This window comes from Oncorhynchus kisutch, linkage group LG22, assembly GCF_002021735.2.
Source record: "Oncorhynchus kisutch isolate 150728-3 linkage group LG22, Okis_V2, whole genome shotgun sequence".
NCBI classification, from domain to species: Eukaryota; Metazoa; Chordata; class Actinopteri; order Salmoniformes; family Salmonidae; genus Oncorhynchus; species Oncorhynchus kisutch.
Window position 1 is genome coordinate 39,686,137 of NC_034195.2, and position 25,150 is coordinate 39,711,286.

Sequence of the window (25,150 nt, forward strand, 5' to 3'; positions counted from 1 at the left end):
AATCTACCTCACCAAGCAAAGGGAGAAGAATAAGAGCATCACATTGAAGCTGTCCAACACCCGTTGGGGTGGTGTTATCATGTTTGACAGTCTCCTGGAGGGGAAGGAGTCTCTCCAAGAAATGACCCTATCACAGTCTGCCGATATGGACTGCCCCATCAAGAGGATCCTCCTGGATGATGTATTTTGGGAAAGAGTTGTAAGCAGTCTGAAACTCCTGAAACCTATAGCAGTAGCCATTGCACGGATTGAGGGAGACAATGCCATCCTGTCTGATGTTCAGACTCTGCTTGCAGATGTAAGAGAAGAAATCCGTACTGCCCTGCCACTTCACTGTTGCTCCAAGCAGAGGAAACTGCAGTTCTGAAATACATTAAAAAGCCTGAACACTTCTGCCTGAAGCCCATTCATGCCGCAGCGTACATGGTGGACCCCAAGTATACTGGCAAGAGCATCCTGTGTGGTGCAGAGATCAACAAGGCCTGTGGTGTCATCACTACTGTGTCTCTCCACCTTGGCCTGGATGAGGGCAAGGTTCTTGGCAGTCTGGCGAAGTACACTTCCAAGCAAGGGCTTTGGGATGGAGATGCAATATGGCAGTCGTGCCAACATATCTCATCAGCCACCTGGTGGAAGGAACTTTGTAGATCTGAGGCTCTTTCCCCTGTTGCCTCCATCCTCCAAATCCCACCAACATCAGCTGCCTCAGAGCGCAACTGGTCCTTTTTTTGGGAACACACACATCAAGGCACGCAACAGGCTGACCAATACAAGGGTTGAAAAATTGGTGTCCATCCCAGCAAATTTGAGGCTTTTGAGCCTGACAACAAGCCATCCTCAATAAGGTTGGAAAGTGACAGTGAAGAATAGGCCTCAGAGTCTGATGTTCAGGAGGTGGACATTAATGAGGTTCAGGGAGAAGACATGGGAGCCTGAGAGGAAGACAACGAAAGCTTTAGTTTCTAGACTATGATTTTACTGATGTATGTAGAAAATGTTTTTGGGAGATGTGATGGATCATTGGGGATCATTCGATATTCTTTCTTTTGTTGTTCAGTGAAATCATCCATGTGAAGACTCATTTAAATCAAGTTCAATTCGTAAGTAACATTTAATTTTTTTATTTCTCCTGGAAGGATTTAATCATTTGCAATTGTCATACTTATGATAAGGTCAAAGGTTTATGTTTCTGTCTCCATATAATATGGTAAATATATTCAATGTGAAAAACATCTACATTTAAATGGTATTAATCTTAATTTGCATATATTTTCGTTAATTTCCATATATTCCTGTTGATTTCCACAGAAAGTTTCCCCAAAATTTTCAACCGTAGGGATGTCCCAAGAATCCCAGATAGCATTGGGTGCTGCTGCTTCCAATTATTCAAAAACTACTTCTCTCTGCTGACATGTTGGCACATACACTTACATATAAGAGGCAGACTGGCACTCTGTTTTTCAAAAGGTCTTCTGTAAATGATTCATCCACAAAGTTCTTTCAGACGCGGATAATACAGGGGAAAAACATTGTCAAACCCCTCATCCTGTCGATTGTCATTACTAAGGTAGAGTGTAGTAAGTGGACTAAGACCATTATCTGAGGGCAATGGAGCCCTCTGAAGAAATGGAATGAGCCTAGTTGGATGTGAAGTGTTTGAGTGCCGTGGTGGCAGGAGCCCAGTTCCACAGTGGTTTTCTTGACTTCTGAAAGTGATAGACTCCCCTGACCAGGGCCAGAATACAGAACGGGCACACAGGGCACGCGACCCGGGACCGACGACCCCACAGATAGCATGTGATAGCAAAATGTGTACAATTACAGTAAATGGACTTTAACACTTTAAAATGATCTATGCTTCATGGCAAAATAGGAGGAAATTATCTTTAAAACTGTAACATTTTCCCTCAGCCTCATGGTAAAATGTAAACAATAGCATGAGATAAAAACAGCACATTTTTCTCTTACCCATGGCAGAAAGTGTAGAATTGCAGGAATTTAGCTTTAAAACTGCAATATTTGCTCTCAGTCTCATGACAGAATGTGTAGAATAGCATTATAAAACTGCAAATTCTTCCCACAAAATGTGTTAGAGGCTAGTGCCCCGGGGCCCCAAATGCGGTAGACTAGCCCTGAGAGCAATGATGCCTTCATGCACGAATTGCTCTTAGGGAACCATGGTCAATATCAGTCATTAATTTATGGGGAGTTTGTCATGTATATTCTGATGAAGAGCAGCAAAATCTGCCATGCACCTATTTCTGTTTCAGCTTGTTTTTCATTTGTACTGTACAGAATTCTGATTTATTTGTCTACTGTGGTTGTTCTCCAGACACCAAGGACTGAAGAGGTCACTTGAGGGTTAAGGGGCTGTGGTTTACACTAGCCAAAATAATGCTCCTCCCAAATAACAAGACCACATGTTGATGTCCAAATCTGACTGGTCAGTGAACAGAGGTTGACGGGGACACATCCTGTACAGTGTCTTAACCTTAAAAAACATCAGATTGCACGTTCCCCTTTCACACAAAGGACCCATCATTCCGCTCTTGCATTCTGAGTGTCTGTGCTTAGTGGAATTACTTTTTTCTCTGTCATTCTATACACCCTGGAATATTCTCTTCAGGCATCTGATGTTGAGCACAGCAACTTAACAGATTTAGGGAAGGATCTCAGCATTTATTTAATTAATGTCTCCAATTAACATTCATTCAGAGAGTCTGAGGTCCATTGCAGGACAATCCAACTCACTGAACTTTAGCAGATAGAAAGTAGTGGAGTTTTATTCTGTTTTTGTGGATGTTCCTGAGTAAAATATTCCCTGCTGTTTTGGGATGCGCTGTCATATTTCACATGAAGTGAATTGCACTCATTGTGTGTCATTTCCCGATGGAACATCAGTAAATAGATAATACCAGTGGATCTCAGTTTGGCAATTCACTGGCAGCGGCTAAAGGCTGCTGTTTTCTTTACATGCTTGACATGGCAATTGTACTATTTTCTGCTTGAGAGTAAAAGTTGAGGGAAAAAAATTGTGGTGAAAAAAAGATTACTGCAGTACCCATAGATGACCGCTCAGTCCCCTGCTGCTAGACCATCCCCATTACGAAAGAAAACAAGGACAAAGATAAAGCTGCACAGTCAGATTGGCTGCTGAAAGCACAAGACAGAGGAGAAGCACTTATTGTTTTTAACAAGACCAGATCAATATCACTGACATCCATGAGAGTGAAGTCTAAATCTTAAGATGTATGTGCACTGAGGAATGGAACAAATGGATTGAGTTGAATGCTCACATTAGATTTTTTCCCCCTCTGTCCTCTGATAATATGTCCAGAAGGGATCATTTTGAATCATTTTTCTCCTGCTGAGCTATGGGCTGATCAGATAGGCTTTTCTCTGCTCTCCCAGCATTCATTGCAGGTGACTATCAGAGTTTTACAGGCACACCTGTGTAGAATTATTTATATTCTGCTTTCCTCAGACAGACAGATATACAGACAGAAATGTAACATTTACATTTTAGTCATTTAGCAGACGCTCTCACCCAGAGTGACTTACAGTAAGTAGTGAGAGCATACATTTCCGTACTTTTTCGTACAGACCTCTGGTCAATACTGTTATCGTTGTCTAGGAGAATAGGCTCTGTGAACTCACCTCTGGGGCACCATGGGAAAGCTAATGGCAGCTGAGAGATGAAAATATCAAAGAATATAAATGTCTGCATGATTTAAGCTTCCCGCAGATTGTGAGGTGAATGCAAACAGTGTTATGTTCTCCAGAGTCAATGCATTGGGTTTTTGAGTTTTATCATCATTCAGTATGCCCTTCACCCACTGTTTCTCTATGGAAGACTTATCTGGCCCCGCCCCATGAAGACTTTATTGTGTATTACCATTCTTTCCAACCCTTAGCAGCAGCCACAGCCAATCCGCATCATCCAGTCTCAGCGCGTGCAGCCAACCTCGCTGCCCAAGCCTGTGCCCTCCATCCACCATGTCCCACAGCCGCCCCATACGCCCCACGCTGCCTCCCTGCCCAGCTGCCCTGGCCGGGGGAAGATGGCCAAGTTCCTCAACCCTGAGGAGATGACCTCCAGGGACTACTACTTTGACTCCTACGCCCACTTTGGCATCCATGAGGTAGGGCTGCCCTGTGGCTGTATGTAATGTATCAAGCATCTCAAAGTGGTAGTGCTGATCTACGATCAGCAAAAGATTAGACGGGGGGGGGGGGGTGGCTTGAGTTTAGATGAGCCTTCCTACTCTATATTATGATTATGATGACTATTATTCCTACTTTGCGATACCATGTAAATACAGGCCCACTTCTTACCTACTGTGTCTTTACATGACTATGTCAAGTTTGTGTCACAATAGACTGGCCCACTTTAGAACATATCACAGTAGTGCATCTCATCCCCAGAGATGTACTGTGTTTCAGGGAGTAAGGGAGGAAGATGTCAGAAGGGTGCAGAGCATCTTTCAAGTTAGACCTGTGAGATGAGGTTTATTCTGTGACATTTTTAGAATGTAAGTCAGATAGGTTTTAATCATTTCTGCTCTGTAAATGTTTCTGTCAGAGAGAGAATGGCTGAAATGACTTAAGAGGTATATGCAGTAACGCATTGTTTTTCACTGTGTACCAGTGTGTCTGAAATGGAAGGGTAGGATTACTGCAGATTAATATCTACATAGCCTGTGCAATTATGATTTTTATCCATACTACACGAATCTAGATTTGGACATCTCCCACCCTGACATCAATCATTTTTCACTGAGCAGGAGATGCTGAAGGACGAAGTGAGGACGCTGACCTACAGAAACTCCATGTACCACAACAAGCACGCTTTTAAAGACAAGATCGTCCTTGATGTGGGCAGTGGGACTGGTATCTTGTCCATGTTTGCAGCCAAGGCGGGAGCCAAGCACGTGTATGGGGTAAGAAAAGCTTTCTCCCTCCATGCGCCCTGTCCGGTCTCAAACTAGAATGTTATCAGTCAGAACCATTGCGACCAACAGCACCAGGAAATGCTGTGAAACCTAGCCTGACAATATGCTCGCTCTCCCCAGACTGTCTTTGTGTGTGTGTGTGTGTGTGTGTGTGTGTGTGTGTGTGTGAATTTGGACAAATGTTCTGCCAATACCGAGGCTGTGCAACACTAACTTCTCACTGCCTGAAAGTTGCAACTATATCGTTCCATCCGTCATTCTATTTTCCTGTTCTATTGGTTTTGATTTCCCATCTATATTCTACTGCAACCTATATGCAGTTTCCCGTCTTTGGTTTTATTATGCTCTCACTGTGAGCTCTGGGGCCATGCCGTTATCAGATCCATCACTTAGACTCCACCAGAGAGACAAACCCCAGAGAACAGATCTGGGCTCGAGGCCAACTCTGAACTCTTCCATACAGAACATCACCCTGTCAGAGAGATGGTCTTTCACAGAGAAAAGGAACATCTAATGTTATTATAAAAAACAGATCAAAGACCTTTCATACAGAACATCAAACCTGACATCCCAGTATCAGGATCATATCTAAGCAGTGGTAGACTCTAAATCACACAATTGGAGTAAAATCCTGTATCACCATTGCTGAACTGATAAGCCACAGTCTAGGAGTTTAATTAACAGGAAAAGCACACCCAACTATAGCAGTGTTGACATCTCTGCTACTGTAAGTCCTTCACACTAAATAGTTTAACAGTCCTTATGCAGATGTTTGCCTGCCTTAAAGGCTACCTAGTAGAAGTTATTCCTAAGAGGTAGCTGTGTGACTATCTCCAGGTAGGAGGAGCCGTGTGACTATCTCCAGGTAGGAGGAGCCGTGTGACTATCTCCAGGTAGGAGGAGCCGTGTGACTATCTCCAGGTAGGAGGAGCCGTGTGACTATCTCCAGGTAGGAGGAGCCGTGTGACTATCTCCAGGTAGGAGGAGCCGTGCGACTATCTCCAGGTAGGAGGAGCCGTGCGACTATCTCCAGGTAGGAGGAGCCGTGCGACTATCTCCAGGTAGGAGGAGCAGTGCGACTATCTCCAGGTAGGAGGAGCCGTGCGACTATCTCCAGGTAGGAGGAGCCGTGCGACTATCTCCAGGTAGGAGGAGCCGTGCGGCTATCTCCAGGTAGGAGGAGCCGTGCGGCTATCTCCAGGTAGGAGGAGCCGTGCGACTATCTCCAGGTAGGAGGAGCCGTGCGACTATCTCCAGGTAGGAGGAGCCGTGCGACTATCTCCAGGTAGGAGGAGCCGTGCGACTATCTCCAGGTAGGAGGAGCCGTGCGACTATCTCCAGGTAGGAGGAGCCGTGCGACTATCTCCAGGTAGGAGGAGCCGTGCGACTATCTCCAGGTAGGAGGAGCCGTGCGACTGCCTGTGGGTGATAGGTAGTGATGCCTCCTGGCCCCAGTGAGAGCTGAGCTATGTGAGGGGCATATAGATCTCTGTGGGAGAGAGTGCCCACTCAGGAATGGCACTGAAAGTAGATATATGTGCCCGTCTTGGGCAAGTGGAGAAATCAGTGCACACACACACACACACACACACAGGCTACACAAATCAATGGCATACTCTCGTCCACATGCCGTTATACAGCAGGTCAGGCCTTGGGGAACAGATGTGGTGGCAGGCTGGCAGATGACCATGGGCACTGGGGTGTAGAGGGCCAGGCATTCCCCAGGTGATAGACCCAGGACAGTGAGGCACGGAGCGGGCAGGCCTCAGCTGGGTCCCTCTACCCTGGCTTTACGAAGGGCCCAAGCATTAGCCAGCTCCACCCTGTTGCCCTGTCCTCTCTGTTTTCCAGAGTTCATTACAGATTGAGATCACATGGGTGGTGTAGAGCATGATTCCCCTTGTACACCTCAGACATACACATCCATAGTAGGCTGTGGCGCATACATGGAGGAAAAATCGATACCTTCAGAATCCTGACACTTTTAAAGTTCAATATTGATCAGTATGACTGTGTCCCGGGGCCTGCTTTATTAATGTGAAGGCTTTCAATGGAAGTCTCCACAGTTGATGGATGAGTGCTTTCATTGTAGAAAAACGTGTATAGGGAGCTGTTGGGCTCTCCTGGTGGGGTTCCAGACTATGGGCCTCAGCCCCCTACAGTGTGGCCATGGTGAAAGCCAGTCCGGGAGGCTGAGTACCAATGACAGGGGGAGAGATGCTTTTTTATACAGGCAGAGAGCAAAGTGTGAAAATATGACATTTTATTGAGATGCCTAACTCGCTGTGCTCTGTGTGTGTGTGAAAGGGAGAGAGAGAGACAATAGCGAGATAGAGAAGGCGAGAGGTTCTTCAGGTCCTGCTGAACTTGGGTTCCCGAGTGGCGCAGCAGTCTAAGGCACTGCATCTCAGTGCTAGATGTGTCACTACTTCGAATTCAGGCTGTATCACAACCGGCTGTGATTGGGAGTCCTATAGGGCAGTGCACAATTGGCCCAGTGTCGTCCAGGTTTGGCCGGTGTAGGCCATCATTGTAAATAAGAATTTGTTCTTAACTGACTTGCCTGGTTAAATAAAATGTTACATGACCTGAAGAACACAGCTCTGACAGCTGAGCACCGGAAAGGACAGACTGTTATATTATTTGTTTCTACAACTCTACTGAAGAAGACTTCAAATCAAATTTCATTTGTCATGCTTTGTAAACAACAGGTGTAGACTACCAGTGAAATCCTTGCTTATGGATCCTTTTCCAACAATGCAGAGTTAAAGGTAAAGATACAAAATTAAGTGTGTGACACAAGGAATAACGAATACAGTGAATAACGAATAATAATGAGTAAAAATAACATGGCTATATACAGGAAGTACTTGTAATGTCGATGTGCAATGGTACTAGGTAATTGAGGTAATGATGTATACTCAACAAAACTAAACGCAACATGCAACAATTTCAAAGATTTTACTAAGTTACAGTTCATTTGTAAGGAAATGAATTAGGCCCTAATCTATGGATTTCACATGACTGGGAATACAGATATGCATCTGTTGGTCACATACAGTGCGTTCTTGTCCTAGTCCTCTTCAATGGCTGTGCGAAGTTGCTGGATATTGGCTGTAACTGGAACACGTTGCCAAACACATTGATCCAGAGCATCCCAAACATGATCAATGGGTGACATGTCTGGAAAGTATGCACCGGGACATTTTCAGCTTCCAGGAATTGTGTACCAATCCTTGTGACATGGGGCCGTCCATTATCATGCTGAAACATGAGGTGATGGCGGCAGATGAATGGCACGACCAGCCTCCAGGATCTTGTCACGGTATCTCTGTGCGTTCAAATTGCCATTGATTAATATGCAATTGTGTTCGTTGTCCGTAGCTTATGCCTGTCCTTTCCATAACCCCACCGCCACCATGTGGCACTCTGCTTACAATGTTGACATCAGCAAACCACTCAACAACATGCCAACAGGCGGGTTATGGTAGAGAAATGAACATGACATTTTCTGACACTAGCTCTGGTGGTTATTTCTGCAGTCAGCATGCCAATTGCACGCTCCCTCAACTTGAAACATCTGTTGCATTGTGTTGTGTGACAACACTGCATATTTTAGTGGACTTTTGTCCTCAGCACAAGGTGCACCTGTGTAATGATCATGCTGTTCAATCAGCTTCTTGACATACCACACCTGTCAAGTGGATGGATTATCTTGGCAAAGGAGAAATGCTCACTAACAGGGATGTAAACAAATTTGTGCACAAAATGTGAGAGAAATAAGCTTTTTGTGCTGATGGAACATTTCTGGGATCTTTTATTTCAGCTCATGAAACATGGGACCAACACTTTACATGTTGTTCAGTGTACATATAGGTAGGCGTAAAGTGACTAGGCAACAGGATAGATAATAGACAGTAGCAGCAACGTGTCAAAGGGTTAGTGTGTGTAACTGAGTCAGGTTTGTAGGCCTCCTTGCTCGCACACGCTTTTTCAGTTCTGCCCACAACATTTCTATAGGATTGAGGTCAGGGCTTTGTGATGGCCACTCCAATACCTTGACTTTGTTGTCCTTAAGCCATTTTGCCACAACATTGGAAGTATGCTTGGGGTCATTGACCATTTGGAAGACCCATTTGTGACCAAGCTTTAACTTCCTGACTGATGTTTTGAGATGTTGCTTCAATATATCCACATAATTTTCCCTTCTCATGATGCCATCTATTTTATGAAGTGCACCAGTCCCTTCTGCAGCAAAACACTCCACAACATGATTTTTCCACCCCTGTGCTTCTCGGTTGAAATGGTGTTCTTTGGCTTGCAAGCCTCCCCCTTTTTCCTCCAAACATAACGATGGTCATTATGGCCAAACAGTTCTATTTTTGTTTTATCAGACCAGAGGACGTTTCTCCGAAAAGTACAATCTTTGTCCCCATGTGCAGTTGCAAACCGTAGTCTGGCTTTTTTATGGCGGTTTTGGAGCAGTGGCTTCTCCCTTGCTGAGCGGCCTTTCAGGTTATGTCGATATAGGTTATCTCGTTTTGCTGTGGATATAGATCCTTTTGTACCTGTTTCCTCTAGTATCTTCACAAGGTCTTTTGCTGCTGTTCTGGGATTGATTTGCACTTTTCGCACCAGTACGTTCATCTCTAGGAGACAGAATGCGTCTCCTTCCTGAGTGGTATGCCGGCTGCGTGGTCCCATGGTGGTTATACTTGCGTACTATTGTTTGTACAGATGAACGTGGTACCTTCAGGCGTTTGGAAATCGCTCCCAAGGATGAGCCAGACTTGTGGAGGTCTACCATTTTTTTCTGAGGTGTTGGCTGATTTCTTTTGATTTTCCCATGATGTCAAGCAAAGAGGCACTGAGTTTGAAGGTAGGCCTTGTGATACAGTGAATTATAAGTGAAATAATCTGTCTGTAAACAATTGTTGGAAAAATGACTTGTGTCATGCACAAAGTAGATGTCCTAACCAACTTGCCAAAACTATAGTTTGTTAACAAGAAATTTGTGGAGTGGTTGAAAAACAAGTTTTATTGACTCCAACCTATGTGTTCTTCCGACTTCAACTGTACATCTCGCTGTTTTTGCTATCTATCATCAAGACCGGACTGCAGACTGTGGTAAGACGAAGGGATGAGGGATGTGTCTATTTAACAACAGCTGGTGTGCGATCAATAATATGAAGGAAGTCTCAAGTTTTTGCTGACCTTTGTTAGAATACCCCGTTATAAGCTGAAGACCATACTTTTTACCAAGGGACTTTTCATCCATAGTTTTCGTAGCTGTCTATTTACCATCACAAACAGTTTCTTCAAGTCCTGGACTTCCAGTGCCAACTACTTTCTCAGAACTCATCTGTTGGACGGAGGTAGAGAGCACCATATTCCACCATTGTTGATTTGATTTGTCATCCACACATCTGATGCACAATGATGCACACATTCTTAAGTATTTTTCAGTTAATTAGTTTTCCTTGGTGATCAGTGATATCGGTGTCAAAATGTTTGAAGTGATGTTTGTTTTTTTCCCCAGATTGAATGTTCCAGTATATCGGAATACTCTGAGAAAATCATCAAGTCTAACCACCTGGACAGTGGTAAGAGCTGAAGGTCTTTCTTATTCACTGTGCCTATTTACTTTTCTCCTTAGAGATGCAGTACAACAAAGATGTGACCTTGACTGTCATTGTCTAAAAGGGGAGGATTCACCAAGATCGTGGGAAGTTGTCCATCTGTGTGTGAGAGGAAATATGGCTAATTTAAAACATAATGCGAAAGTAACTATATTCTCACTTCTCTGTAGAAAACAAGTGAGTTTACTTCTTGGGGATCATTTTCACAATTTGTACAGTGATATTTAATAGGGGATTAACCACATATTCATGCAAAATGTTTACTCAGCTAACAGCCAAATTGCGATTTAAGCTCTAACAAAATAATAGCAAAAAGTAGCATCAGCAAAATCAATCTTTCCAAAGCCCTGCCTGTTAAATATGGATGGAGTAATTGTGTGGACCAGCTCATTTGCAACTTCCAGTGTGTTTAGGGAAGCTTTTGGAAAGCCAATGACAGAGTGGTAACTGGTACCAATCCTGGGAGCGTTCATTTTCATGCTGACAAGACTTCTGTTATCTGAGAAACTGTATTCAATAACTCCAGGTAGGAGAAGAAACGTGATTGTTGCCAACTCATCTCAGCCGGAGTGAGATTCCACTTATTTTCTTTAGCCTCCAGGTGAGCTGATTTATATGAGAACATTATGGACTGGCTGTGTGGCTCTGTATAGGGATAGCCACCACTTAGAAAACCTACAGTGCATTCGGAAAGTATTCAGACCCCTTGCATTTTCCACATTTTATTATGTTACAGCCTTATTTAAAATTGATTAAATTAAAGATTGTCCTCGTCAGTCTACACACAACACCCCATAATGACAAAGCTAAAACAGTTATTTTTTATAAAAATAACAGAAACCTTATTTACAAAAGTATTCAGACCTTTTGCTATGAGACTCGAAATTGAGCTCCGTTGCATCCTGTTTCCATTGATCATCCTTGAGATGTTTCTACAACTTGATTGGAGTCCACCTGTGGTAAATTCAATTGATTAAACATGATTTGGAAAGGTACACACCCGTCTGTCTATATAAGGTCCCACAGTTGATGGTGCATGTCAGAGCAAAAACCAAGCCTTGAGGTCGAAGGAATTGTCCGTAGAGCTCTGAGACAGGATTTTGTTGAGGCACATATCTGGGGAAAGGTACAAAAACAAGAACACAGTGGCCTCCATCATTCTTAAATGGAAGAAGTTTGGAACCACCAAGCCTCTTCCTAAAGCTGGCCGCCTGGCCAAACTGAGCAATTGGGGGAGAAGGGCCTCGGTCAGGGAGGTGAACACTCTTACAGAGCTCCAGAGTTCCTCTGTGGAGATAGGAGAACTTTCCAGAAGGACAACCATCTCTGCAGCACTCGACCACTCAGGCCTTTATTGTTGAGTGGCCAGATGGAAGCCACTCCTCAGTAAAGGCACGGCACACTTGGGATTTGCCAAAAGGCACCTAAAGGACTCTCAGACCATGAGAAACCAGATTCTCTGGTCTGATGAAACCAAGATTGAACTCTTTGGCCTGAATGCCAAGTGAGATGTCTGGAGGAAACCTGGCATCATCCCTACGGTGAAGCATGGTGGTGGCAGCATCATGGTGTCGGGAGGTTTTTCAGCGGCAGGGACTAGTCAGGATTGAGGGAACCGTGACGTGAACGGAGCAATGAACCTGTCAGGACCTCAGACTGGGGCAAAGAATCACCTTCCAACAGGACAACAACTCTAAGCAAACAGCCACAAGAACGGGGTGGCAGGGTAGCCTAGTGGTTGGAGCGTTGGACTAGTAACCGGAAGGTTGCAAGTTCAAATCCACGAGCTGACAAGGTAAAAAATCTGTTGTTCTGACCCTGAACAGGCAGTTAACCCACTGTTCCTAGGCCGTCATTGAAAATAAGAATTTGTTCTTAACTGACTTGCCTAGTTAAATAAAGGTAAAATAAAAGAACGCAGGAGTGGCTTTGGGACTGTCTCTGAATGTCCTTGAATGGCCCAGCAAGAGCCTGGACTTGAACCTGATCAAACATCTCCGGAGAGACCTGAAAACAGCTGTGCAGCGACGCTCCCCATCCAACCTGACAGAGCTTGAGAGGATCTGCAAAGAAGAATGGGAGAAACTCCCCAAATACAGGTCTGCCAAGCTTGTAGCGTCATACCCAAGAAGACTCAAAGCTGTAATCGCTGCCAAATATGCTTCAACAAGGTACGGAGTTAAGGGTCTGATTACTTATTACTTATGCCATGTTTCAGTTTTTTATATTCATATATTAAAAACCTATTTTATAATTATAAAAAACCTGTTTCTGCTTTGCCATTATGGGCTATAGTTTGAGACATCCCCCGATTTAATCCATATTAGAATAAGGCTGTAACGTAACAAAATGTGAGGGGTCTGAATACTTTCGGAATGCACTGTATGTGTAGACAAAGCGCATACTGACTGGAAAAGGACTTTAAATTTGTTCAACTTTAATCTCAAGAAGAGATATGTTTTTGTGGCTACAACAGTACTTTGAGCCCACTATTCAGTCATCATTAAAGCGTAAATCTGATTTGATCTGAATGTCAGAAACAACATGTTGTGTAAAGTGAATAGAAATGTCGGCTGTGTGCTGTAGCCAAGGTCACCTAATTTTCCATGATGCACTCTATTCCTTGAAAAAGAAAGGAGAGCCACACACTCTAGGAGCTCAGATGCAATAATTTAATATTATTGCAAGCTGTCTTCAATCATCTGTCGAATGTTGGTTATTAAATTATTGCATCTGAGCTCCTAGAGTGTGCGGTTCTCCTTTACATTTTTAAGAGTTCTACACCGCTAGCCAGCACCTCGCCTAAATAGGTGTGCTTTTCTTTCGCCTCCAAATTACACTGTACTCCTTGTCATTATTGCGTTACCCAAAAGCACTTCAGCCTAGCTTGAACAGAAGGGGAATCAGTCGCTCAAGTGAGGAACTTGATTATCCAAAAACGTTTTCCTTAGCCTAGGACACTTCAACAGGTGACTCTCCCAGAAAAAACTAAAGGATCTTTGTTTTTATTCATGGGACCAAACAGACAGGCTTGCGTTTCAGCATAAGACGCCTTGAGCAGAGCCTGAAACTCATTGGTTTGATCAGAGCTAACATATTTGTCTTTGTGTCATTTGTAAGCGCACTTACTCTACAGATGATCTCAGGTAAACGTGAAGATATGGAGATTTTGTTGTTTGTCAACTGGTGCGATACATTTGGAGCAACACGGGTTTGTCTCTGTAACAGGGAGTCACACAAGGCACAGGGCCTTTTGCAGGGGGTGGATTTAGTGATTTGTCAAACAAATCAGTTCAAAAAGTAGGTTACCTTTGAACATTTATCCAAAATAACAGTGCACTGTGCACCTCCGCCAACTTTCCTTCAATTCCCAAGTGGCTTAAACATCTCACTGGAGAAAGCATCCGAGCGAGCGAAACGGCCCCCTCTGTCTTACTATATGTAGCCTGTGTATCTGTTGTCTGGCCAAAAAAATAGTATGACATGCAATAATATTTTGGTCCAGACAGCATCAGAACATGGGCTACACAAACATGTCCTCTGCCTTGAAGACGATGGCAGTATTTTACTAAAGAAATGTGTAAGCTCGAGTCACTGTGCAGCTCGCTGCTGGGTCTCTCTTTGTAGTCCGTAATAGCCGGTGTAGTAGGATTCAAGCCTAGTCCTGTATTGACACTTTGCCTGTTTGATGGTTCGTCTGAGGGCATAGCGGGATTTCTTATAAGTGTCCGGATTAGTGTCCCGCTCCTTGATAGCGGCAGCTCTAGCCTTTAGCTCGGTGCGGGTGTTGCCCGTAATCAATGGCTTCTGTTTGGGATATGTAAGTACAGTCACTGTGGGGACAACGTCGTCGATGCACTTATTGATGAAGCCGGTGACTGAGGTGGTGTACTCCTCAATGCCATTGGATGAATCCCAGAACGCATTCCAGTCTGTGCTAGCAAAACAGTCCTGTAGCTTAGCATTTGATTCATCGGACCACTTCCGTATTGAGCAAGTCACTGGTACTTCCTGCTTTTGTTTTTGTTTATAAGCAGGAATCAGGAGGATATAATTATGATCAGATATACCAAATGGAGGGCGAGGAAGAGCTTTGTCTCTGTGTGTGGTAAAGGTGGTCAAGATTTTTATTTATTATTATTATTATTTATTTTTTCTCTGGTTGCACATGAGGTAAAATGGATTTAGGTTTGCCTGCATTAAAGCGCAGCTTCTAGTTTAGCATTTTCTTGTTTGCTTATGGCCTTATCTAGCTCGTTGAGTGCGGTTTTAGTGCCAGAATAGTTTTTCTTTTGTGGTAAATAGATGGCTATGAATAATATAGATGAGAACTCTCTTGGTAGATAGAATCCCTCATGATACGCTGTAGATCACACTATCTCAGGCGAGCAATACCTCGAGACTTCTTTAATATTAGACATCGCGCACCAGCAGTTATTGACAAATAGACACACACCCCGTCCCTCATCTTACCAGATGTAGCTACCCTGTCCCTCATCTTACCAGACGTAGCTACCCTGTCCTGTCGATGAACAGCTTTGCACACTCTTGGCATTCTCTCAACCAGCTTCACCTGGAATGCTTTTCCAACAGTCTTGATGGAGTTCCCAAATATGCTGAGCACATGTTTGCTGCTTTTCCTTCACTCGCGGTCCGACTCATCCCAAACCATCTCAATTTGATTGAGGTCAGGTGATTGTGGAGGCCAGGTCATCTGATGCAGCACTCCATCACTCACCTTGGTAAAATAGCCCTTACACATCCTGGAGGTGTGTTGGGTCATTGTCCTGTTGAAAAACAAATGATAGTTTCATTAAACCCAAACCAGATGGGATGGCGTATCACTGCACACCTGTTAATTGAAATGCATTCCAGGTGACTACCTCATGAAGCTGGTTGAGAGAATACTAAGAGTGTGCAAAGCTGTCATTAATGCCACTGTGTTCTTGGGGACCTTCAATGCTGCAGCCATTTTTGCTACCCTTCCCTAGATCTGTGCCTCGACACAATTCTTTGTCGGAGCTCTACAGACCACTCCTTCAACCCCATGGCTTGGTTTTTGCTCTGATATGCACTGTCAACTGTGGGACCTTGTATAGATAGAGGTGTGCCTTTCCAAATCATGTCCAATCAATTGAATCCAAATCATGTCCAATCAATTGAATTTTCCACAGATGGACTCCAAGTTGTTGAAACATCTCAAGGATGATCAATGGAAATAGGATGCACCTGAGCTCAATTTCGAGTCTCATAGCAAAGGGTCTGAATACTTATGTAAATACCTTTTTTTATTTTTATTTTTATTTTTTTACATTTATTGTTTTAATACATTTGCAAAAATGTCTAAAAATACGTTTTTGCTTTGTCATAATGGGGTATTGTGTGTAGATTGCTGAGTTTTTATATTTTTATTGAAGCCATTTTAGAATTAGGCTGTAACTGAAAAAGTTAAGTGTTCTCAATACTTTCTGAATGCACTTTATGTATGACAGAATTACACTATTACAGAAAAACACTTCAGCTAATTGAATTCTTGTCATGGTTCAAGGCTAGCATCATTTGCAGATTGTGTTATTAGAAGCAGAGCTTAAGTGATCATATTAAGTGGTAAGCAAATGTCATAGTTGAGTAAAAGAAAAGATACCTTAATAGAAAATGAAAGTCACCCAGTAAAATACTACTTGAGTAAAAGTCTAAAATATCAAAAGTAAATGTTAAATATACTTATTTCAATTTCCTTATATTAAGCAAACCAGACGGCACCATTTTCTTGTTTACGGATAGCCAGGGGCACAGTCAAACACTCAGACATTTACAAATGAAGCATTTTTATTTATTTTAATTTGACCTTTATTTAACCAGGCAAGTCAGTTAAGAACAAATTCTTATTTTCAATGACGGCCTAGGAACAGTGGGTTAACTGCCTGTTCAGGGGCAGAACGACAGATTTGTACCATGTCAACTCGGGGGTTTGAACTCGCAACCTTCCGGTTACTAGTCCAACGCTCTAACCACTAGGCTACCCTGCATTTAGTGAGTCCGCCAGATCAGAGGCAGTAGAGATGACCAGGGATTTTCTCTTGATAAGCGTGTGAATTGGACCATTTTCCTGTCCTGCTAAGCATTCAAAATGTAACGAGTACTTTTGGGTGTCAGGGAAAATTTATGGAGTAAAAAGTACATAATTTTTATTAGGAATATAGTGAAGTAAAAGTAAAGTCTACTTAAGTAGAGGTACTTTAAAGTATTTTTTCTTAAGTTCTTTACTCCACTGCTCCCATGTTAACTTCACAGATACAGTGGGGCAAAAAAGTATTTAGTCAGCCACCAATTGTGCAAGTTCTCCCACTTAAAAAGATGAGAGGCCTGTAATTTTCATCATAGGTACACTTCAACTATGACAGACAAAATGAGGGGGGAAAATCCAGAAAATCACATTGTAGGATTTTTTTATGAATTTATTTGCAAATTCTGGTGGAAAATAAGTGTTTTCACAATTTGTGGCTGACTAAATACTTTTTTGCCCCACTGTACCTAATGTGATTTGCTCCATGTTAATGGTGTGTAATGATATGTTTTGCAGTTATCACCATCTTCAGGGGCAAGGTGGAGGAAGTGGAGCTGCCAGTAGAGAAGGTTGACATCATCATCTCAGAGTGGATGGGCTACTGTCTCTTCTATGAGTCTATGCTCAATACCGTCATCTTTGCAAGGGACAAGTGGCTGGTAGGTGTGTGTGTGTGTGTGTGTGCACATGCACTGACCAGACTTGCTAGCAGCATGACGAATGCTCTAACCTCACTGACTTACCCAGGGATAAAAAACATAACCTGGCCTGGTGTTTGCTTCTTCTCACATGCAGCACAGCTGAGAAATGAGATGTCCTTCTATGCAGGATTGATTGCAGGTACTTTTTTTCTCCCCAAATTTTAAACAGAAACCCGGCGGTCTGATGTTTCCAGACCGTGCTGCACTGTATGTGTTGGCCATCGAGGACAGGCAGTACAAGGACTTCAAAATCCACTGTGAGTGTGTATGTTTACTTGGCCCTGTGCCCTCACATAAGTCCCTCTGCCCCTGACTCGCTCTCTATTCCCGTGTTGGGTCTTACCTGGCTTATATTTCTGCTTTGCTAATCAACCCGTGAATGTAGAACAACCACAGCAGCACACGCACCAAAGAGACACACTTAAACATACACAATATACTGTACGCAGACACACACACACATACGGCAGGCACACACACACACGGCAGGCACACACGTTAGTGTTGGTCATACATTTGAACTTTACAAAGGCATAAGTGATGATCGATACACTATTCAAGTCAACAAGCCTCTCCCTCTCAGTTCTAGCTCACACAAAGCTCTCCTGGTGGATTTGGTGGAATTGTTCATCTCAGCACAGAGACCAGAGCCATGACATTCAAACAGAGGACATGAAGCAGAACAATGCCTCATACCACCACACACACCCATTCCACATACCTACACACACATACGTACACCACCAATAGGGAATTCCACACCAACACAATACTCTGAGACAGCGAGTTCCTTAGGCTTACAGAAACCCAGACCACATGACTGAGCGAGCACTGAGGAGAAGTCCAGCCAGTGCTGTTCCGCTTTCTCAGCCTTGTGCAGTGAGTGGTTTTAGTGAAAGCAGAGATAGGAGGTAGAGGACGAGTGGGGGACAGTGTCCATATTTGGCCCAGTCTGGTTCCAACAGACAGATGTCTTTTGGGAAAGGATGACATACCTGATCACTTAGTGTGCTAAAATAATGTTCTGCCATCATGAGAACAGGGTGGTATTCATTATGGCATATCATTGCAAAACATTTTGAAATTAAATTAGCATTTCTTATTGGATAAAGTCAGATAGTCACTCCCTGTTTCAATCTGTGTTCTTGCATGTTCTAGAATAATACCCAGGAGTACTTCAGTTTTAGGGCCTGATAATGCACAGCTGAGGAGCGACCTGCTCATTATTCCCTCCTCCTCCTGTCACGCTTAAGTGTTTCCACTTCAAAGGGACACATAAAGATGTTTACACACTATCTTTAAAAAATATATTATAATTCTTTTTTTTAATTAACCCATCCACCTCTTCGGATTACACAAATAACTTATTTTGTTTTTACATCTTTTATGCTACATATACATACATTTTACATATCACACTTTATATATACAGTTTATTTACACATTTGACATACATGGTACTTTTATATACAGCAATCACATACAATAATACATGACCAAACATAAGCTCTTAATCTCACCCCTCAGCAACTCTTAGCCTATCAAGTGTTGAATCAAGTATTGTTTTTTTTGTATCAGTTCATATGCCATGGAATCGGTACATCGAACATCTCTGCCCATTTATTTTGCAACCTGTATGGCGCAGCTGTAAAAAAAAATATATAACAAATTTTTAAAAATCCTCAAATGAAACTGGTATGTTTGTCTATTTATGCCAATCCTTTTCAGCCAATTCGTATCTTTAATATATGGCAGACAAACAAGTTCTCATTTTTGCGATAATGATGCAATCAGTTGGTTGTAAATTTGGATTGAGCAGACATTCCCATTTATTTTTGATAGCTGCACCATTTCTATTCATAGTATCATTAATAAATATAATAGCATTTAAATACTTTTTTCCCATTGTTTTTTTTTAATCAATCACCATATTTGAGTTTAACCATAATTGTTGTAATATTTGTTATTTCTTTTCTGGAGGATAAAATTGAAATTGTAACCAGCTTTGTATGGCTTGTTTAAGAAAGGGTGATACTTTTAACAAAGTTTAATTTTCAATTTGTTGGAAATGAGAAGTGGTAATATGTATAAAAGCTCATTCTTTGTTCCAACTTTTGCCTTAATAATTTACTGGAGAACCAGTTCAGGTTTTAGTATAACTTATGTATGAGTGAAGCTTTTAGTGATAGATTTAATGCGTTAATATTTATTAATCTTAGCCTCCCAAACTCATATTCATTATATAAATAGGCACGTTTAAATTTGTCTGGCTTAGCATTACAAATAAAGTGAAATATTTTTGGCTAAAAACGAGTCGTCCGGAGTAGGCAACACCATCAGTAAGTAAACTGTGATAGGACCAAAGAGTTAATCAATGTGATTTTTTTTCATAAATAGACATGTACAGTGCATTTGGAAAGTATTCTGACCTGGTGACTTTTCCCACGTTTTGTTACGTTACAGCCTTATTCTAAAATGGATTAAATAGTTATTTTCCCTCATTAATCTACACACAATACCCCATAATGACAAAGCAAAACAGGTTTATGTATTAAATATAAAAAATGAAATATCACATTTACATAAGTATTCAGACCCTTTGCTATGAGACTCGATATTGAGCTCAGGTTCATCCTGTTTCCATTGACCATCCTTGATGTTTCTACAACTTGATTGGAGTCCACCTGTGGTAAATTCAATTGATTGGACATGATTTGGAAAGGCACACACCCATCTATATAAGGTCCAACAGTTGACAGAGCATGTCAGAGCAAATACCAAGCCATGAGGTCAAATGAATTGTCCGTAGAGCTCTGAGACAGGATTATCTTGAGGCACCGATCTGGGGAAGGGTACCAAAACATTTCTGCAGCATTGAAGGTCCCCAAGAACACAGTGGCCTCCATCATTCTTAAATGGAAGATGTTTGGAACCACCAAGACTCTTGCTAGGGCTGGCTGCCCAGCCAAACTGAGCAAACGGGGGGAGAATGGCTTTGGTCAGGAAGGTGACCAAGTACCCGATGGTCACTCTGACAGAGCTCTAGAGTTCCTCTGTGGAGATGGGAGAACCTTCCAGAAGGACAACCATCTCTGCAGCACTCCACCAATCAGGCCTTTATGGTAGAGTGGCCAGACGGAAGCCTCTCCTCAGTAAAAGGCTGACTGCCCGCTTAGAATTTGCCAAAAGGCACATAAGGACTCAGACCATGAGGAACAAGATTCTCTGGTCTGATGAAACCAAGATTGAACTCTTTGGCCTGAATCACGTCTGGAGGAAACCTGGCGCCATCCCTACGGTGAAGTATGGTGGTGGCAGCATCACGCTGTGGGAATGTTTTTCAGTGGCAGAGACTAGTCAGGATCGAGGGAAAGGTGAAAGGAGCAAAGTACAGAGAGATCCTTGATGAAAACCTGCTCCAGAGCGCTCAGGACCTGACTGGGGCAAAGGTTCACCTTCCAACAGGACAAAGCCCCTAAGCACACAGCTAAGACACGGCTGGTGTGGCTTCGGGACAAGTCTCTGAATGTTCTTGAGTTGCCCAGCCAGAGCCCGGACTTGAACCCGATTGAACACCCCTTGAGAGACCTGAAAATAGCTTTGCAGCGACGCTCCCCGTCCAACCTGACAGAGCTCGAGAGGATATGCAGAGAATAATGGGAGAAACTCCCCAAATACAGGTGTGCCAAGCTTGTAGCGTCATACCCAAGAACACTCGGAGCTGTCATCACTGCCAAAGGTACTTCGACTATGCACTGAGTAAAGGGTCTGAATACTTACGGAAATGTGATATTTCAGTTTTTTATATTTAATACATTTTCAAAAAAACTGTGCTTTGTCATTATGGGGTATTGTGTGTAGATTGAGGGAAACTGTATTTAATCCATTTTAGAATTTTAGAAGTCCAAAAAGGGGTCTGAATACATACCTCGCCATGGTTGCAGCATCTTATCTGAGATATGAATACCAAGTATGTCTACTTCACCATCCACCAATTTTATTTGTAAACTATAATACGTAATATGGTACACTTTTCATAATTCGGTTTTAATCCAGAGAGGCTAGAAAAGTGATCAAGATCTTCATTGAGACTGTAGGGATCCAGATTGCGGACTCAATAAAATACTTCATTCATTGCAATACATTGACATTTTTTTTTTATTCCCTGGATTTCTAACCCCTTGATGTTCTTGTTGGATCTAATTTTAATAGCTAACATTTCAATGGCCATAAATAGATATGGAGACAACAGACAGCCTTGTTTTGCTCCTCTTAACAGCTCAATACTTTCTGAGAAGTAACCATTATTTACTATTTTACACCTGGCATTGCTGTACATATCATTTACTTATGTATAAGATATTCACTGAAATTAAAGTAGTCCAGGCATTTCTATATAAATTATCAAACAAAATCTGCTATGAAGACCAGGCCTGGTATCTTTGACGTTTCATAGTGTTCAATTGTTTCAAGTAATTGTCATTTATTATCTCCAATATATCGTCCTTGTAAAAAACCTGTCTGATCAGGATGAACAATATCTGGTAAAACCTTTTTTTATTCTATGTGCTATGCATTTCGCTAGGATTTTCGCATCACAACATTGAAGTGTAAGAGGCCTCCATTTTTTTTTAAATGGACTGGATCTTAAACACTATCTTAAGTACTGTAGCCATGCTTAATACATGATGAGTTAGCCTGAGGAGAGATTAGGCAATCTCTCTGTTTACTGCTGTGCACTGCACTACAGTGATGGTTAGCCGACACTGCGTCTGAAGTGGCCCCCAATTCGCTATTTAGTCCACTACATTTAACCAGGTATCTTGTGCCTTGGTCATCTACATAGGGAGTATGATGCCATTTTGGACACACACTATGTATTCCTCCCTCTCTAAGACTGATTTATTTAATTGCCCTTCTTCCACAAAGGTGTTCCATAATGCGCTGTGCATCCACAGGGTGGGAGAACGTGTATGGCTTTGACATGACCTGCATCCGTAACGTGGCCATGAAGGAGCCCCTGGTGGACATAGTTGACCCCAAACAGATGGTCACCAACTCCTTCCTGATCAAGGTCCGCTTTGTCTTCATTTCACGTGTGTGTGGATGTGTGTAGAACTATTGCATGTCTCTGTGTGACTGTATGTGTGGGTAGTTAATTGTTTTTTGTATTTGTGGAGAACCAGCAGTTCGAAAGCCCACTGTTGAATCACAAAGCATTGCATCAGCGTTGTCTCTGCCCATAAAAACGACACCCTTTTAAACTGTTTGTCTTCTGTGCCCGTTTCATTGTACCCTACGATGTAACTGCAATGATGAGATGGATGTTCTTCTTTGTTTTTCTGTTTTATTATCTCGCTGCCATACTGTGTTCATCCGTGTCTCAAGAGGACCACAATCCCTTTATTGTGTTATCCTCCATGATTTTACTCAAGTGCACCTATGGCTTTTTCAAGTTGTGTGCTTGTTTTTTTAAAATAGTAAGTAAACAAAAAACTCTAGGCTAATGTAGTGTAGGATTTACATCACCCGGTGTTACGGTTATTAGTATAACGGGCCACCAGACAATATCTTGATCTGTTCATTCGAATGGTGAACATAGCTGCTAAGCTTCAGGTTTTGGACTGCTGAGGTGTGTACTTCTCATCCACGTGCCTCAACGTAACATTGTAGCATTTTTGAAAACACACTGTAGGAATCAAGACTTTTTAACCTGTTTAACCTAATTCAGAATCAGGAAAGAGACCATATGTTACAGTAAAGAGACTGTAAATCATCCACATACATATCACAATCTAGTGGCGTATGTCTTCAGCTGTAAATGGACAATATTTCACCCTAATGTGATCCTCCAATTCCAGCCTTCTGGCCATGCTTTCTGTGTCCTTCACTACTGGCTACAGATTGTGCCATGCATGTTAATTCCCATGTCTAGACTGCTAATTGTCTGATTGTCTTGTTCACCTAGATTATTGATTGGATTGCCATTTCTAAGTGCATATGTTTATGTTTCTTTCTAAAGCCTTTTGTCTGTAAAAATAACAAGCAGGGAAATAATCTTTGAGAAGTCAGTGTTTTATCTTCCAGATTTTTATACTGGCACCTTGTTTGCACTCACGCCTGGCAAGATTAAACCTGACAACCCAGAAAATGACACGCCACTGACAAGGTGTTGCATGTCTCTGAATGGATTATAGGATGAGTCCTTTTAATTAATATTGTACACAGACAGTGTGCAAAGGAGCTTAGGATGTTAAAGGGATCAAACAAGTTCCTCATGTTCAAAATGTTTCCTTTACTGTGAGTGAGAGGGCGCCGAAGAGGAATTGTCGTCCTGCACTATGAAATATGGCTTTAAGGAGTTTGTGGCGCATGACCAAAGTAAACAGTTGTTACTCTTATGAAAGCTGGGAGTTGTTTGAGAAAGATAGCTGGGGACGTTGACTTGAATTATGCTGTTTTAACTGCTGATCGCCCGATACATAAAAATGGTATTTTTCACTGTAAATGGGTCTCTTTGGAAACAGAGCCAGTTGCCCCCTGCGGTGAATACATTATAGGGGACTGCATAACAACACATTATCTGAGCTCTAAACCATCTGTCTGCTTACCTTTCTCTGTAATCAAACGCTAACGTGATTTGGGAACCGCTGGTGTGCTGACATTTGAGTGAAAGATGAAATGTGGGCCTCACCGGAGCAGAAAGCTGTGTTTCACAACCATATGCTCTCCTCTCCCACTGCAGAATCACGAGGCAGTAGATACCCTTTTAAAATATGGGATATGAATCATACTGTAGGAGGTCTATAAAGGAGCAGCATGTGAGCACAATACAAGCCTAACAATAGTTATTGCCTTGGTTCTCCAGCCAAATGACCCCATCTTCTCCTCATTCATCCACCTTTTTAGTGGTGGTTTCTGGGCTGGTCCCTCTGGGGTGAGGTGGGGTTTGGTTTCAGCTCTGTGGCCCTTGAACCCAAAGGGAGAGGTTGGAGCAGAGTAGCAGAGAGCAGAGGCTTCAGCTCTGACAGACAGAACAAGAGGCTCATGGATAATACAGGACACAATGCCCAGGGGCACCGCCACATAGATCATATGACTCACATATAAGACATGCACGTGGACCTGCTCCGTACAAGACTTGTAAGGCAACAGGGGAAGAGTTAGGCCTACATGTACATACACAATGGAGAAACCACTGTGCTGGCAGTGAATGGTGTGAATAGAACCCCAATCACTATGAAGTATGTATGTGATTAGCATTAACACTGCTAGCTGTAGATGTAACAGGGAAGTGTGGTTGTTGTCCCTCTTCAACAGGAGGTGGACATCTATACAGTGAAGACTGAGGACTTGTCCTTCACCTCAGCCTTCTGCCTTCAGATCCAGAGGAACGACTACATCCACGCCCTTGTCACCTACTTTAACATCGAGTTCACCAAGTGTCACAAGAAGACTGGCTTCTCCACCGGTACATTTTCAACTCTCTCTCTTCCTGTTCTCTGCCTCTCTTTCTCTGTTATTGATATTCACACAGGCTTACACAAGTGTAGCCTAATTGTAGATGTAAGATTGACATGTGATTAATAAGAGGAATGTGTAGGTCGGGTTGGCAACAGGCAATTGTTGGGGGACGATGACAATAAACTGGATGATAAGAAAGTATGAGCAATAAAGGAAGGCTCGGTGTGGAAGGCTCATTAGCACTCTTTGTACCGTAGTACTAGCAGCTCTTCAGTTCAGTGTCGTTATCAGAACAACTTCTGCAGACCTAGGATTTTATCCTTTTAA

General features: G+C 42.6%; 1 protein-coding gene across 2 annotated transcripts in view; it reads left to right on the forward strand.

The window, feature by feature from the left end:
• The window catches only part of LOC109866835 (protein arginine N-methyltransferase 8-B), a 38,204-nt gene that overhangs the window by 3,787 nt on the left and 9,267 nt on the right, over positions 1 to 25,150 (forward strand). Inside the window, exons 2-8 of one of the 2 annotated variants that reach the window (XM_031801653.1) lie at positions 3,918 to 4,142; positions 4,785 to 4,940; positions 10,492 to 10,555; positions 17,175 to 17,317; positions 17,529 to 17,616; positions 22,318 to 22,433; positions 24,680 to 24,830. In XM_031801653.1, coding sequence (XP_031657513.1) covers positions 3,918 to 4,142; positions 4,785 to 4,940; positions 10,492 to 10,555; positions 17,175 to 17,317; positions 17,529 to 17,616; positions 22,318 to 22,433; positions 24,680 to 24,830 — 943 coding nt within the window. Of the gene's footprint in view, positions 1 to 3,914; positions 4,143 to 4,784; positions 4,941 to 10,491; positions 10,556 to 17,174; positions 17,318 to 17,528; positions 17,617 to 22,317; positions 22,434 to 24,679; positions 24,831 to 25,150 lie in introns of both variants that reach the window. The other variant, XM_020455692.2, reaches the window with a different exon arrangement.